Below are 16,300 nucleotides of genomic sequence, written 5' to 3'. Positions count from 1 at the left end.
TCCAGATTTTATCATAATTCCTTCATCATTGCTGGGTCAAAATCCTGAAACCTTCTCCCTACGAGCACTGTGCAACGATATACATCACATTTAATGCAGTGATTCAAGCAGCAAACTCATCCATCACTTTCTCAAGAGCAATTTGGATGGACAATAGAAGCTGATTCTGCCAACAATGCTGAAAGGCCTGAGGAGGGGGCAACGCTGCAAAGGTTTGCGTGTTCAATTAAACCTGTTGGAGTATACCTGGTGTCGTGTGATTTTTGACAGAGGCCATTAACAAATTATAAAAGTTAACATACTTAGTTCCACATTTTCTGGTTAAACTATACCAATATTTTCCATCAAATGTTTTGTGATCAATTACATCACTGAACTGTAATAAATAAAATGTAAATTGCTAACTATTTTTAGGGAATGCAAATTTTCGTGGCCTAGGGAATAGTGATTTAAAGCTCTGTGTCTGTTCTGTTTATCAAGTAGCTATTCAGCCTCTAGTGGGCCAAATGCTTATGCAAGCATGCCTTTTAAAAGACTCTGCAGCTGCACGCAGAGCTTCCAGGTAGTCTGCAGGTTTTATACACAGCTGCCCATGGCTACACTAAGTACCACAGTCCCATCTGGAACGAAGGTCATAAAAATTTCCAGCGTCAGGCTTTGTAGTTTACAGAAAACAGCTCTTGCTATATATCTTATGAAAATTCAGTCCCTGCAGAAGAAGAAAAAGGTCGTCATTTCATTCCGATTCTGTTACACACCATGCTTCAACTTGTCTCTTCAACATATACTCATCAAAGTACACCTGCGTTCATACCTTAAGTGAAGTGCTGACAAATAGAACCTTATAACTGCTTGCAAAATAAAGAGATACTTCCTGCAAGGCAGCACTGCTTTCTCTTTGTCTCATGTTTATTTCATGAACAACTAAGCTTCTACTGGCACCAAGAGATATTTTACTTCATACGAAATTTTCAATAGTCATTTACTACTTTGTTGTTTTATAGAATAAAGGGTATTTAATGCAATGGAACAACCTGAAAGCAATACATTATCAGAGCTATTAATGATTTTTACCAAACCCTACCAACCTTTATTCATCAAAGCATTTTATTCTCAAAGGATAAATTTCAGAGCAAAGAGGGATCAACAAACGAGTTGCTTGAAAGCTTTTCTGATGTAAGCCTGAAGTTAGGAAAGCTTAATGAAGGCTTTAAAATCCACCAGGGCTTCACAATGAACATCTGACTTGGTGATTTATGCATATTAATAATCTCAGCCTACTGAGGCAATCTGAGTTGTACATGTCCTCAGAATCTTAATGTCTTCAGCTCCACTGGGATTATTACAAATGTAAATTTCTAAGATTCTAGGCTATTAATCTCTGTCTGTCCTCCTGTTCAGCAACATAATGACTAATTAAACATCAAAAGACCTGTACAGGCGATCTTCTTTGACAGCTTCTGTCCTCGTTACAATCCCAAGAGGGGACTCAATGGCTGGAACAAGGGGCGAGATTGTACAAATAAGCCACATATCATCATTACTAAATCTAGCAACTCGACATTTGCTATCAATTTAAATATTTCAAGTTATTTCATTACTATCTTTTGTTGTCATGTTCACAGTATAAAAAGCACAAAAACATTTCATTAGAAGAAAGACAAATTATAGCTCACACCACATCCCAACAGAAAACTATACTCACAGATGAAGGCAAACCAGGAGGCACCTTTCTTACTTTCTTTGTCTGTGTGGGATCTGCAAACAGTGAAATATAGATTGTGACTACATATTACTTGGAAATAAAAATGGAAATCATTTATTTCTCATAAAAAATATAATACTAACAGCAGTTTGATTCTGTGAGGCCATTGTTATAGGCAAGAATTCACATTTATAGAGTATCTTTAACATAGAAAACCATTCCATGACACTTAATTGAGACATGAGAAATTACATTAAACAAATTAAAAAAGTTTGGAAGGGCTGAGACAGAGAAGAAAAGTGAACATCTCTAAATGTCAGATGTAGAAAACTATGGAGCAAGGTGTCAGAATTGTGCAATCATGAGGAGGGACCTTGATTAAGAACAAAATATGCAGCAAGTTTGCAAGTTGGAAAGAAAAAAACAAGCAACCAAAAGGGCTACTTACATCAGGTTAGAAGTTGAAAACACAGGAGGTGCTGAGAATCGACATGAAACACTGTTTGTGGAATAAAGGGTTCAGCTGCTAACAGCAGCAGTCCAGAACAAAAGAGGCAGAACCGACACGAGGTGGTCTACACAAAGGTGTTGGTGAATTCAGTAGCTATACTTTACAGCAATAGTTGCAATGTCAGATAATGTGAATGGGTTCAAAGGTTGGAGCAGGTGTGATGGTAAGGGAACGGGCTATTAAATTATTGCAATTAGTCCAACATTTTAAAGGGAGTGGTATGGTCTGTTTGCAGGAAGCATTGAGGTTCCACCTTATTAGAAAGGTTTAAATCACCCTCCGTTGCCTCTGAACATGGCAGTCAGCACATGAGCCACGTCACCATTATCAAGGGTGCTCTCCCCTTCTTTTTGGTTAAGTTTACCTTTCATGATGAAACAAGCCACTTCCGAATGTATAACACAAGTGAATAATGGTTTAAACTCAACAACAATGTGCTCTCAGTCAAATTTGATTTCGCTTTATTGTCATAGTACTTCCCAATCCCAGCCTATCTTTGCTCCAGCACAACTTAGTGAAAAGAAAGTGCAAAGAATATCAGACTAAGTTTATGCAGGGTAAAAGGCTTCCTTTCAATGAACATCTGAAGCAATCAATTTTTCTTTCCTGCAACATTTTCTGCTGCATTCAACGTATGTATTAGAAGCTCTCCTAGATTGTCTGACAAAGTTCACACATTACATGTATATAAATATTATGAAAATTTAAAAACAAGTGTAACCCATGTTCTGACATTCAACAAGATCATGGCTGTTCTGTGACCTAACTCCATATCACCACAACAATTAAGCATCTTGAGATAAAAGATTTTCATCATTTTCAGATTTAAAGTTAGCAATTCATCAAGCGCCAATTGTCATTTCTGGAAAGGACTTCCAAACTTCGACAACATTGCGCATTGCCAAGTGTCTCCTAATTTTACCTCAGCATGCTATTAATTTCTTTGTTTGTTCATATATTTAATTAAATTACTACACCTGGAGCCTCAAATTTCTTTGTACCTCCTCTGTTATGATTCATATAATTTGTAAACTAGCCTGCAAAAATTATTCTTTTTGGATACACATGTAAATGACCAGGCAGCAATAGTTGTACAATTTGATATCCATTGTCAAAGTTTTCCCATTCAGTCAGTCTATTATTATCTCCTTAATTTTATGCTTCCAATTCAAGTTGATAATAAACAGTTGAGGCCACAATACACAATTTTTTGAGACACCATTTGTTATATGCTGTCAATTACAGCATCCAATTCGAGGTCTCTATTCAATTTCCTGTCAAATTTCTAACCATGTCAAAAAGTTGCCTGTAATTTTTTGAGCTTCACCTGCAGTTCAGTCTCTTACGAGGAATTTTATCCAGCCTGCTGCAAGTCCAAATTCTGCATTTAATGTTATCACATTTAGCACTATTTGACCGAGATGTCAGGAAGTTATCGGGATCGAAAACACCTCAAAGTGTTGAGAGGTTGGTTTTAATGTTTTTATTATAGCACTCCAAGCTGAGTACTTTACCTAATTGGCACTGCTTCTGTGCGACCCCTCGCCAACACCGGTGGACCACAGCAGCCATGACCAAGTACCCACAACCTAGACAAAATCCAGCATTTCCCATTCACTGTCACATCAACCTCGAGCCACAATCCACTGTGTGAGCCCTCCCCACTCCAGAATTAGACTCCAGCACAATCAGTAACCTCATGGCCTGGTATATCCCCCACTAAACCATTACCATCAAGTCACAGGATCAACCCTGGTTTAATGAAGAGTGCAGGAGTGCGTGCCAGGAGCAGAACTAGGCATACCTGAAGATGAGGCATCAACCAGGTGAAACCAGCAAACAGAACTACTTGCACGCCAAACAGTGAAAGCAGCAAGTGACAGACAGAGCTAAGCAATCCCACAACCAAAAGATCAGATCTAAGCTCTGCCACATCCAGTCATGAATGGCGGTGGACAATTAAACAACTCACTGGAGGAGGAGGCTCCACAAATATCCCCGTTCTCAACAAAGGAAGACCCCAGCACATCAGTGCAAAAGCTAAGGCTGAAGCATTCTCAGCAATCTTCAGCCAGAAGTGTCAAGTGGATAATCCATCTCGGCCTCCTCCAGTGCCCCCAGGATTACAGATACCAGTCTTCAGCCAATTCGATTCACTCCACGTGATATCAAGAAATGGTTGGAGACAGTGGATACTGCAAAGGCTACGGGCCCTGACAACATTCCAACAATAGTATTGAAGGCTTGCGCTCCAGTGCTTGCTGCTCCCCTGGCCATGCTCTTCCAGTACAATTACAACACTGGTATCTAACCAATAATGCATAAAATTGCCCAAGTATCTCCTGTGCACAAAAAGCAGGACAAATCCAACCCAGCCAACTACCATCCGATTTGTCTATTCTCAATTGTCAGTAAAGTGATGACAGATGTCGTCAAAACTGCTGTCAAGCAGCACCTGCTCAGCAATAACCTGCTCACTGACGCTCAGTTTGGGTTCCACTAGGTCCACTCAGCTCCTGACCTCATTACAGCCTCGATTCAAACATGGACATAAGGGTAAATTCCAAAGGTGAGGTAAAAGTGACAGCCCTTGATAACAAGGCTACATTCGACCAAGTGTGGCATCAAGGAGCCCTAGCAAAGCTGGAAACAATGGGTATCAGTGGGCAAATTCTCCAGTGATTAAAGTCATACCTGATAAAGAGAAAGACTGTCACGGTTGTTGGAGGTCAAACGTCTCAACCCTAGGGTATCCCTGCAGGAGCTCGTCAGGATAGTGTCTTCGGCCCAACCATTTTCAACTGCTTCATCAATGATCTGCCTTTCATCATAAGGTCAGAAGTACGGATGTTCACCAGTAATTGCACAATGTTCAGCACCTTTCATGAGTCCTCAGATACTGAAACAGTCTGTATCCAAAGGCAACAAGATTTGGACAATATCCAGGCTTGGGCTGGCAAGTGGCAAATGACATTTGCACCACATAAATGCCAGGCTATGGCCATCACCAATAAGAGACAATCAAACCACTACTCTTTGACATTCAATGGTGTTACAATCACTGAAGCCCCCACTATCTAGATCGTGGGGTTTATTATTGAGCAGAAACTCCATTGCCCTCACCAAAAAAACACAATGGCTATAAGTGCAGGCCAGAAGCAAGGAATACTGTGGGGAGTAACTCATTTCCAGAATCTTCAAAGCATATCCACCATCTAGAAGGCACAAGCCAGGAGTATGATGGAATACGTCCCACTTGCCTGGATGAGTGCAGCCCCAACAATATTCAAGAAGCTTCACACCATCCAGGAAAAAGCAGCCCATTGATTGGAACTACATCCACAAGCATCCATCCACTCCCTCCACCACTGACACTCAGTCGCAGTAGTATGTACTATGTACAAGATGTACTGCAGAAATTCACCAAAGATCGTCAGACAGCACCCTCCAAACCCACTATCTCTCCATCTGGAAGGATAAGGACAGCAGACATATGGGACACCACCTCCTCCAGGGTCGCCTCCAAGCCACTCATCATCCTGACTTGAAATCAACTTCACTGTCCCTCGGTCAAAATCCTGGAATTCCCTCCCTAAAAGCATTGTGCACCACTCTATAGCAGGTGGACTATAGCAGTTCAAGAAGGCAAGTCACCACCTCCTTTTCAAGAGCTACTAGGGATGGGCAAGAAATGCTGACGAGCCAACAACACCGATATCTCATAAATGAATAGTAATAAAAAAGCCATCACCCCAGACAGCGAGGTGGGTGGGATGCTAGAAAAAGCTACCAAGCATAGCACCAAGCAACATCCCACCAGCCAGGGAAAGGAAGGCAAAGGGCCCACAGATAGCCAAGAGGGCAACCTTGCCAAACGGACCTTTGATATGGCAACAGTAAGCAAGAAGGGGCTTCACTGGCTCTCAAGAAGACACTGCCATGCAGAGAATGAGTGATCAGGAACCAGCAAAGCCCCGGAGGCAGGCTAGAGGTCAGTGGCAAAGGTGTCCCAGAGCAGACGCCAAGTTGTGGCACTCTGCCTTCCACTCTTTGAGGTTCCCTCTAGGAAGGTCTCGAAGTAGAACATTATTTAAAAATATTTAAGGAAATCTTATCTTAATAATTATTTCAGTCACCATTGTAAAAAATCTCCCATTTAAAGCACCACATTTGATTGGGAATACAGGTATCTTTCACTGACCTTTTTTTCCTGGCTAAGGATGGTCCAATGGCACAAAATTCTCGTTTCAACATTAATTCCTTGGAAATTAATGCTTCATTTAAAATGGTTACACTTAAAGTCATGATTTTCAGGAACACAATCACAACTTTTAAGTGACGATTTTCTGCAATTAACATGTACAGACATTCCTCTGTCAACTACTTCAGTCACCTCTTCAAAGCAAAATTCAACCAATTTCCTCACACATGACCTACCCTATGGAAATCCATTCTGGCTTTCTCTCAGGAGCCAAACATCTTCAAGGTGTTTAATCACCCTAACCTTAGCTAAACATTATTACAATTTCTCAAAATTATATGTAAAGCTAGCTAGTCAATTTTTTGGTTTACCCACTCACATCTTTCTTAAAAGGCCTGAATGGTGTATAAATTTTCAATGAGAGTTCAAAAGATTAAAATTAGAGCTTCTATAAAGTTATAACTACATTCTTTAAATCTGTGTGATGGAAATCATCTGAGTCTCCAGATCTGTCACACTACATGAAATTATTTTTGTCAATGTCTTCAAATTGCTTTGTCTAATTTTGATAAGTCTCTTTCTTGCTTAAGTGTTAGTTTCCTGCAGATTCCTAGCAAACCGACTTCATACTCTACCGTAAATACTGACACAAAACGACTAAGCAACACATCATTTCCACCATTTCAATCATTGACAATGTCACCATTGAAAGTTTTCAAATGCTCCACATTGCTCCTGATCATTCTGTTAACTGATGTAATTGTAAAAAAAAATGTTAATTTTGACATCTCTTGCAAGTTTCTTTTAATACCGTCCTTAAAAAAATATTCAAAGACTCAGTGCCCTTTGCCTTTTTTTGGAAAAGAGTTTTCAAAGAATCATGACCATCAGAGAGGAAAAAAAGACTTCAAACTAGTCCTGTATCATATTAAGTAAAATTTTGAATATCTCTACATTCGTTTACCAAATCAGCAGATTTGTCAAGATTACTGTGGGCAATCTTAACCACACCTCAAACCTCAACAGTTGCTTTACACTTCTTGTCTTCTAACATTACATGGAAATTGATTATGTAATGATCACTTATATATTATATAATGATCCCTGAAACCTGACTTGTTACTAACTACTATATTTAATATAATCTGCCCACTGTTGATTCAAGGACATAGACTTTCAGGAAACTACCCAAACACTCCAGAAGCTCACTACTTTCCTAATATATGCTAATCTAATTATTCCAATCAATATGAATGTTAAAATTGCCCTAAAATCATACATTGACTACATGCTAACCTCTCAAGAAATCTACTCTTGTAAATAATATAATATCATTCTTAACCCCTGCCCTCTACTATTTCCCTGTCTTCCTTGCAGCCTTGATAAACTGCTATATCAGCTGCCAGTCACAAGCCATCTTGCAGTTCTGTTACGGTTGAAGTAACTATGTCATAGTTACCAAGTTGAATTTGAATCTGCAGTTCATTTGGTTTTGCTTAAATTGCCAAGGTTTCAACCTTTTATCTACATTTCTCACCACACTCTCTCCAGCTTTAATTTGAACATATTAGTCTAACCGCCCCAACCCCTCGCCATACCAAATTAACTGTAATTATTTTCACGCACAGATGAACTGGAAAATGAAACAAAGATTATAACAACAACGAAACAAAGAATTGGGGATGCTGGAAATCCAAAACAAAAAAGAGAAATTGCAAGTGAAACTTGGTAGGTCTGGCAGCATCTGTAGGGAGAAAGCAGAGTTAACATTTCAGGCCCAGATATGGTTCTTTAAATGATTATAATCCTTGAGTTTTATTTTTAAAATTTACAGACGTATGAGTTCCAAGAAGCAACATCATGGGCAAAATGTTTTTTTTCAAAAAAATTGTTTGGATACTGAGAAAAAGGACAGGCCAGGAAATGAGAGATAATGGGAACTGCGGATGCTGGAGAATCCAAGATAATGAAGTGTGAAGCTGGATGAACACAGCAGGCCAAGCAGCATCTCAGGAGCACAAAAGCTGACGTTTCGAGCCTAGACCCTTCATCAGAGAGGGGGATGGAGAGAGGATTCTGGAATAAATAGGGAGAGAGGGGGAGGCAGACCGAAGATGGAGAGAAAAGAAGATAGGTGGAGAGGAGAGTATAGGTGGGGAGGTATGGAGGGGATAAGTCAGTCCAGGGAAGACGGTCAAGGAGGTGGGACGAGGTTAGTAGGTAGGAAATGGAGGTGCGGCTTGAGGTGGGAGGAAGGGATGGGTGAGAGGAAGAACAGGTTAGGGAGGCAGACACAGGCTGGGCCGGTTTTGGGATGCAGTGGGGGGAGGGAAGATTTTGAAGCTGGTGAAGTCCACATTGATACTATTGGGCTGCAGGGTTCCCAAGCGGAATATGAGTTGCTGTTCCTGCAACCTTCGGGTGGCATCATTGTGGCACTGCAGGAGGCCCATGATGGACATGTCATCGAAGGAATGGGAGGGGGAGTTGAAATGGTTCGCGATTGGGAGGTGCAGTTGTTTATTGCGAACCGAGCGGAGGTGTTCTGCAAAGCGGTCCCCAAGCCTCCGCATGGTTTCCCCAATGTAGCGGAAGCCACACCGGGTACAATGGATACAGCATACCACATTGCATATTCAGCAGAGGTTCACCTGCACATCTGCCAAAGTCACCTTGGGGCCTGGGATAGGGGTGAGGGAGGAGGTGTGGGGGCAAGTGTAGCAATTCCTGCGGTTGCAGGGGAAGGTGCCGGCTGTGGTGGGGTTGGAGGGCAGTGTGGAGCAAACAAGGGAGTCATGGAGAGAGTGGTCTCTCTGAAAGGCAGACAAGGGTGGGGATGGAAAAATGTCTTGGGTGGTGGGGTTGGATTGTAGATGGCGGAAGTGTCGGAGGATGATGCGTTGTATCCGGAGGTTGGTGGGGTGGTGTGTGAAAACAAGGGGGATCCTCTTGGGGCAGTAGTGGCGGGGGCAGGGTGTGAGGGATGTCTTGCGGGAAATGCGGTCAAGGGCGTTCTCGACCACTGTGGGGGGAATGTTGTGGTCCTTGAAGAACTTGGACATCTGGGATGTGCGGGACTGGAATGCCTCATCCTGGGAGCAGATGCGGCGGAGGCGGAGGAATTGGGAATAGGGGATGGAATTTTAGCAGGAGGGTGGGTGGGAGGAGGTGTATTCTAGGTAGCTGTGGGAGTCGGTGGGCTTGAAATGCACATCAGTCTCTAGCTGGTTCCCAGAGATGGAGACCGAGAGGTCCAGGAAGGTGAGGGATGTGTTGGAGATGGCCCAGGTGAACTTGAGGTTGGGGTGGAAGGTGTTGGTGAAGTGGATGAACTGTTCGAGCTCCTCTGGGGAGCAAGAGGCGGCGCCAATACAGTCATCAATGTAACGGAGGAAGAGGTGGGGTTTGGGGCCTCTTCCGCAACACATCCATCACACCCCACCCCACCCCCGCCACTACCGCCCAAAGAGGATCCCCCTCGTTCTCACACACCACCCCACCAACCTCTGGATACAACACATCATCCTCCGACACTTCCGCCATCTACAATCCAACCCCACCACCCAAGGCATTTTTCCATCCCCACCCTTGACTGCCTTTCGGAGAGACCGCTCTCTCCGTGACTCCCTTGTTTGCTCCACACTGCCCTCCAACCCCACCACAGCCGGCACCTTCCCCTGCAACCGCAGGAAGTGCTACACTTGCCCCCACACCACCTCCCTCACCCCTATCCTAGGCCCCAAGATGACTTTCCATATTCAGCCAAGGTTCACCTGCACATCTGCCAATGTGGTATTCTGTATCCATTGTACCCAGTGTGGCTTCCTCTACATTGGGGAAACCAAGCGGAGGCTTGGGGACCGCTTTGCAGAACACCTCCGCTCAGTTCGCAATATACAACTGCATCTCCCAGTCGCGAACCATTTTAACTCCCCCTCCCAGTCTTAAGATGACACATCCATCATGGGCCTCCTGCAGTGCCACAATGATGCCACCCGAAGGTTGCAGGAACAGCAACGCATATTCCACTGCATCCCACAACCAGCCCAGCTCAACCCCTCCCCTGACTGCATCCCAAAACCAGCCCAGCCTGTGTCTGCCTCCCTAACCTGTTCTTCCTCTCACCCATCCCTCCTCCCACCTCAAGCCGCACCTCCATTTCCTACCTACTAACCTCATCCCACCTCCTTGACCTGTCTGTCTTCCCTGGACTGACCTATCCCCTTCCTACCTCCCCACCTATACTCTCCGCTCCACCTATCTTCTTTTCTCTCCATCTTCGGTCCGCTTCCCCCTCTCTCCCTATTTATTCCAGAATCCTCTCCCCATCCCCCTCTCTGATGAAGGCCCTAGGCCCGAAACGTCAGCTTTTGTGCTCCGGAGATGCTGCTTGGCCTGCTGTGTTCATCCAGCTTCAAACTTTATTATCTAGGCCAGGAAATGAAGCAGACAACTGAACATTTGGGTTATTCTATCCTCCCACCAATGCCGCTTTAAGATGATAACCTAGTTATTCCTGGTCTCATTTCATTCAAGGATGCTCTATATTCTCTGAGATTTTAAGTGGTTCACAAACAACGAATGTAAACACAAACCTAGAGTTGGTGTGTCATGAAGAGGTCTCCTCCGTGGATTTGTAGCCGTAAAAGGATAGTACACTGCTCCAGACTTCCCTGAAGACGGTATAGGTCCAGGACTGCTTATTTCCACATCTGATCGAAGAATGTTGGCCTGTAAAATCATGCAAAAATAACAATTAATTCCGTATGGCCTCTTCCCTAACATAAGCAACAGCACTCTATTTTCAAACAGGTTTCACCTTGTGCCTTTCCTGTAAACGGAACTAAAATTATTTCTGAGGTCAAGATTCATAAATATTAGCTTTACCTTCAAGTGTGATAACTGCAACTTTGTATTAACTAGATAAAGTATGAATTATTCGTGCTCAGCTTGGTACACAAAAATCTGAGCAATACAGCAAACTGAAAGTGTACAAGAATGCCCAAACTTAGGTGACAGCTCTCATACAGTGTTTTTCTTACTTGATTTGAAGATGAAAGCCCTGCAATGTCAATCCAAGGTCAAAATGTAAGGCAATAAGTAGTAAGTTTTCTTCAATGTTGTTAACGGGTTCAGCAATAGATTTTACACAATGTAAAAACGTGAACCAGTCATGTTAAACGGCTTGAAGCAACCTTAGTAAGGTGACACACACAACGAGAATCTAACTAAATACAATCAGAAATCCTTTATCCTAAACAGGCTATAATCTCTTTTTGAGCAAGTGCATAAGAGAAAATCTTCAGCACCCACAGTTCTGAAAAAAATGTCACTGAACCTGAAATGTTAACTTTGAATTCCCTCCTCAGATGCTGCCAGACCTCCTGAGCTTTTCCAGCAATTTCTGTTTTACTTTCTGATTCCCAGAATCTGCAGTTCTTTTGGTTTTTATTCAGCACTGACAACTGGGTACCCTTTTTAGCTACTGAATAAATGCACGACTTTTAAAGTAATAGAGACAAGATTTAATTCAAACATGGCTTATTGTTCGCCTCAACCCACAAGTCCAAACCACTAAAACATTAACGACATGTTCATGAGATATTTGGACACATTATACTGAATCTACTGCAATAAGTAGATGAAAAACAAAGTTTTAATTAGCATCTGGCTCTCAGGTACAGTCATTAGATTATTTAGCCAATGGCTAATTATATTTTTACTGTCAATTTGATTAATCAGGGCCATAATTCACAATAAAGTCAGTTTAAGATCAAAATAACTTGTACACAGTATGAAAAATACATTATGGTTCAAAATATTTTGATGGATTTTGACCTGGAATCAGTAAGGAAAAGAACAATTGTTTTGAAATGCTTTAGGAATTTGTAGTTATATTTAAAAAAACAAATAATTTTTGTTTGTTGTTGGAATCATTTATAATGGGATCAATTATATTTTGAGGTCTTAAAGAAGACTGATCCTCATGACCCGGATTGAATCTTAACCTGGAAGCAATGCCAAAGGAAATCACAAATCTGTACAGCAGTCAAGGACAAAAAGGAGCGTGAAGGCAGTCAAAAAGTATAATCATGCAGATGGATTGTCAAGCTGTCAAAGAGCACTCTTTTTTTCACAAAGACTGTTGCTTTAGTTTCATTCACCTTTGAGTGACTGAATGCACAGAATTGGCCATATTGTCAAAGGCATAGGCCGCTCTAGTAGAAGCGCAAAGGAATGGAGTTAAGGAGAATCTGGAAAGAATCGACCCATTATTAGAGGATTTCACAGGTGGAAGCCTGTTTTGTTAAAGCCTGAAGCAATGGAGCTGAAATTCAGCCGAGAAAAGATGTAACTTTGAAAGAACTATGAGACAAAGTTCATGCCTTATGGTTGTGTGACTGCCTGGCAGCTCCACTGGATCGCTTTGTTGTATCCGCCATTCCATGTGTATTTATAGTTCATTCTGTCCATGGTTTATCAATTAATTCATGTTTAACTTTGATAATGATTTGTATTCAACAATAAATAATAAAAAATGAAATCCTCTTCAGTAATTTAAGCAATTTGGTTTTTCTTCATTACAGACCTTGAAGACAGATCCTTGCAATATTATACAGATTTAAATTATTTAGCCATTAAGGGAACTAAATTGGACAGCTCTCAAAACAGAAATGGGGATCACAATTTTCAATTAATCTACATCTGCTTATTTTGCAATGCTGGGTGCACACCTGCTCATTTGAAGCATGTCTGCTTAAATTTAGTACTCACTGGCAAGATGAATCAGAATGGAATCACTACTGTGACTTTTTAGCCGTCTTAAAGTTCGACCTCACAACTGAAAGTCACTCCCACGGGCCTGGATACAATGTTTTGACAGCCTCACACTGGTGGTCAAGGTCAGTAAATATTTACTTTGTACTACACAGCTTGAGCGGTGCTGAAGGAAAGAAATATGCTGTCAAAGCTTTTCTATCCTGGTGTGTCCAAATGGAAAACTTTGGCAGCATGTATCTTTCTTTTTCAAATCAGTCAATATATTTAAATGCTGTACCCAACTAACTGTACCAGTATTCTCAGATGCTGCTCAAAATCACGACTCATCAACCAAAAATCTGTTATCAACCAGAGCTCTTGACCAGTATTCATGAACTTCAGCTCTCCCTCAAACACTAAGCACTGCAGCAAGCTTCATACAAACAGTCCCGAGGTTGCACACATATTCAACCATTAAAATCACACCACCTAAACAGTGAAACTTATTGGCACACTTCTTTTCTTTCACACAGAGCAATATGGTGTACAACCAGAGGCTGGTGTTGACCAAAGGTCGTCAGGCTCACCTGCACTTCCAAAGCCCCACAGAGGAAGCAATACTGGCTAGTAATGGGGTTGCCGTAGATGAGGCCATGGTCACAGGTAATTAGATTAAGAATATGGTAGTTTCATAGGCAATTTTACTCTGCAATTCCAATGACCTTTCCTTCCTCTCCAAAATTACAAGCTGTAAATGGAGTAAACTTCAGCACTTATTTTATCCCACTCATCACCACCTATGTCTATAGGAACATCTAGGCCATTCAGCAAACGGCATCTCCTTGCTCTTCCAGATCTGAGCATCTCCCCTGGTACTAGCTTTAAGTCCCTGAATTCAAGTTTACACAAACCTATCAATTTCTACCTTGAACCTGCTTATTGATTGACCCTGACTGCCTTCATGCTTGGAAAATTCCAAAGATTCACCACCCACTGAGTGAAGAAATTCCACCTCACTACGGTCTTAAATGGCCTGCTGCTTATCCTAAGATTAGGTCGCTAGTTGCAGAGTTACTTGAGAGGGGAAATATCCAGTCTATGTCTATCCTGTCACGCTCATTAAGAATTTTCTAGGCTTCAATCCAATGAACTACCAGGTATCTTTGTTCTTGAATCATTAAAACCAGCATGTTGGTACAGCAAACATTTAGAAAAACATAAATGTGCTGACATTTATTACACAGAGACTTGAGTACCAAAGCAATGATGAGACTTCAATTGGAATGTTCTATGCAATTTTGGTCATATTATATAAGTAAAGATATACTTGGCGTTGAGGCAATACTACAGAGGTTGTCAGATTAATCCTGGAGATGGCAAGATTGTTTTATGAAAAGAGATTGAGGAAACTGGTTGTGAATTCTCTTGAGTTTCAAAGAATGGTAGTTCATTGGAACTGATGGTGGCTGGGAAAACATCAGTTTGTATGCAGAAAATCTGGAGGTGGGTGGGGTACGGAATAAACGATAGGATAGAGCCCAAAGAGAGAAAAAGACAATTGGGCAGACAAAGGAGTTGCTAACGATCAGGCTGGGAGGATGAATAGTTGTTAAAGGGGATTATGAGTGACAAACAACTGGGGGTGTGAAGTGGCAGGCTATGAGGTTATAAGGCCTGGTATGAAGGGTGGGGGGGCTGGGACATGGGAGATTTTAGGCCCTAAAATGATTGAACTCAACATTGAGTCCAGAGGGCTAGAGGGTCCCCAAGCGGCACTGGGCTTCACTGGAACACTGTAGCAAGCCGGAGACAGAGATGTTGGCCAGGGAGCAAGGTAGTACATTGAAGTAGCAAGCAACAGGTAGTTCAGGGTCTTTTCTGCGAGCAGAACGTAAATGCTCTGTGAAGCGGTCACCAAGTCTACGCTTCATTTCCCCGATGTAGAGGAGACCACATTGTGAGCAGCGAATGCAGTAGATGAGATTCTTGGAAGTGCAGTTGAAGTATTGCTTCATCTGGAAGGTATGTTTGGGCCCTTGGATTTCTTTTGTGCTTTTCTTTCTCCTTTTAGACACCCAAAAGGTGCACGTTGGTCATGCAATGCAGGAACATGATGGCGAACTCACTTGCAGTTCAAATACGGAACTGTCCATATTTCAGAGAAAGCATTAAAGATCTGCACAAATCCAGTCATTAAGCATTACTGTGCTCCAGTCAGGACAAAGAGAAAGGAAGTACTACCCACAGGTTTCACTGTAGACAAAGTGCAGCAGTCTACAGAGAAACACAGATGAGAATTCATGATAAAACTTTAGGTGCATTGGGAGGCTTGGCAGAGAGGGTGCCGTCTATGTTCAGGTGCATGAAAGAATCCAGTGCCAATTTGGCACCTGGCTTCACAGCTTAAAGCTTACCTTTTCCAAAACAGAAGAGGTAGTCAGGTAGTCAACTCAATTGACATCCTTGATTCAGTGCCTGACGGTCAACGTTGCGATTCCCAAAGCAGGATAAGTCACAGTAATCCAACATGTCAGTGCTGCAGGAAGCTCAGTTTATTGCCCTGCAAGCTCATACTGCTGTCACCATGACTATGGTTCAGTGTGTAAAAAGGCTTTCACAGCAGTTCAGCAATCAATTACCAAGATTGGTATGACACCAGCCCATGAGTATGGCAGGGTCCACAAAGTATAAAGTGCCAGTGAGCTCTGTGTGTCTCTCTCTCTCTCTCGCAAGTAGATAGCATTCATTCTCCAAGCTTCACGAATTTACCCATATTCCTGCAGTAGACTGTCAGCCCAGACTGCTGTCCCTCATGCTGAGATGTTACAGTTTAGAGCCTACGAGACCCAGAACTACTGAAGACTGTTTACCAAAGTCATCTGCAGGCACTCCCCATTTTAAAAAAAACACATGCTGCACCCCTTGCTATATCACTGTGTAGGAATACAAGAGTAGCAAAGACAATGAAGTCAGGCATTAAGGGATGATTAGGGTGATTAGTTTATTTCTGTGGCATACAGTCATTTATAAATTTAGTTCGTAATATTTAATGAGGTAGTATTTATGTTAGCTTTGTCATCAAGTAGAATCTGTGATATTTGTGAGAAATTGAAGGTAAGCTGTG

At 42.1% G+C, this 16,300-nt stretch overlaps 1 protein-coding gene across 6 annotated transcripts in view; it reads right to left on the bottom strand.

Moving 5' to 3' along the window:
- tcf12 (transcription factor 12) overlaps nucleotides 1-16,300 on the bottom strand; it is a 283,602-nt gene that overhangs the window by 137,510 nt on the left and 129,792 nt on the right. For all 6 annotated transcript variants that reach the window (XM_048562540.2, XM_048562541.2, XM_048562538.2 and 3 more), the window contains 2 exons: nucleotides 11,013-11,148; nucleotides 1,706-1,758 (listed from right to left, as the gene is read on the bottom strand). In XM_048562540.2, coding sequence (XP_048418497.2) covers nucleotides 1,706-1,758; nucleotides 11,013-11,148 — 189 coding nt within the window. The remainder of the gene's footprint in view (nucleotides 1-1,705; nucleotides 1,759-11,012; nucleotides 11,149-16,300) is intronic.

Source organism: Stegostoma tigrinum, chromosome 33 (genome assembly GCF_030684315.1).
Source record: "Stegostoma tigrinum isolate sSteTig4 chromosome 33, sSteTig4.hap1, whole genome shotgun sequence".
Lineage (NCBI taxonomy): Eukaryota > Metazoa > Chordata > Chondrichthyes > Orectolobiformes > Stegostomatidae > Stegostoma > Stegostoma tigrinum.
The sequence above is the reverse complement of the archived record's forward strand: the minus strand, read 5'-3'. Positions and strand labels throughout refer to the sequence as shown.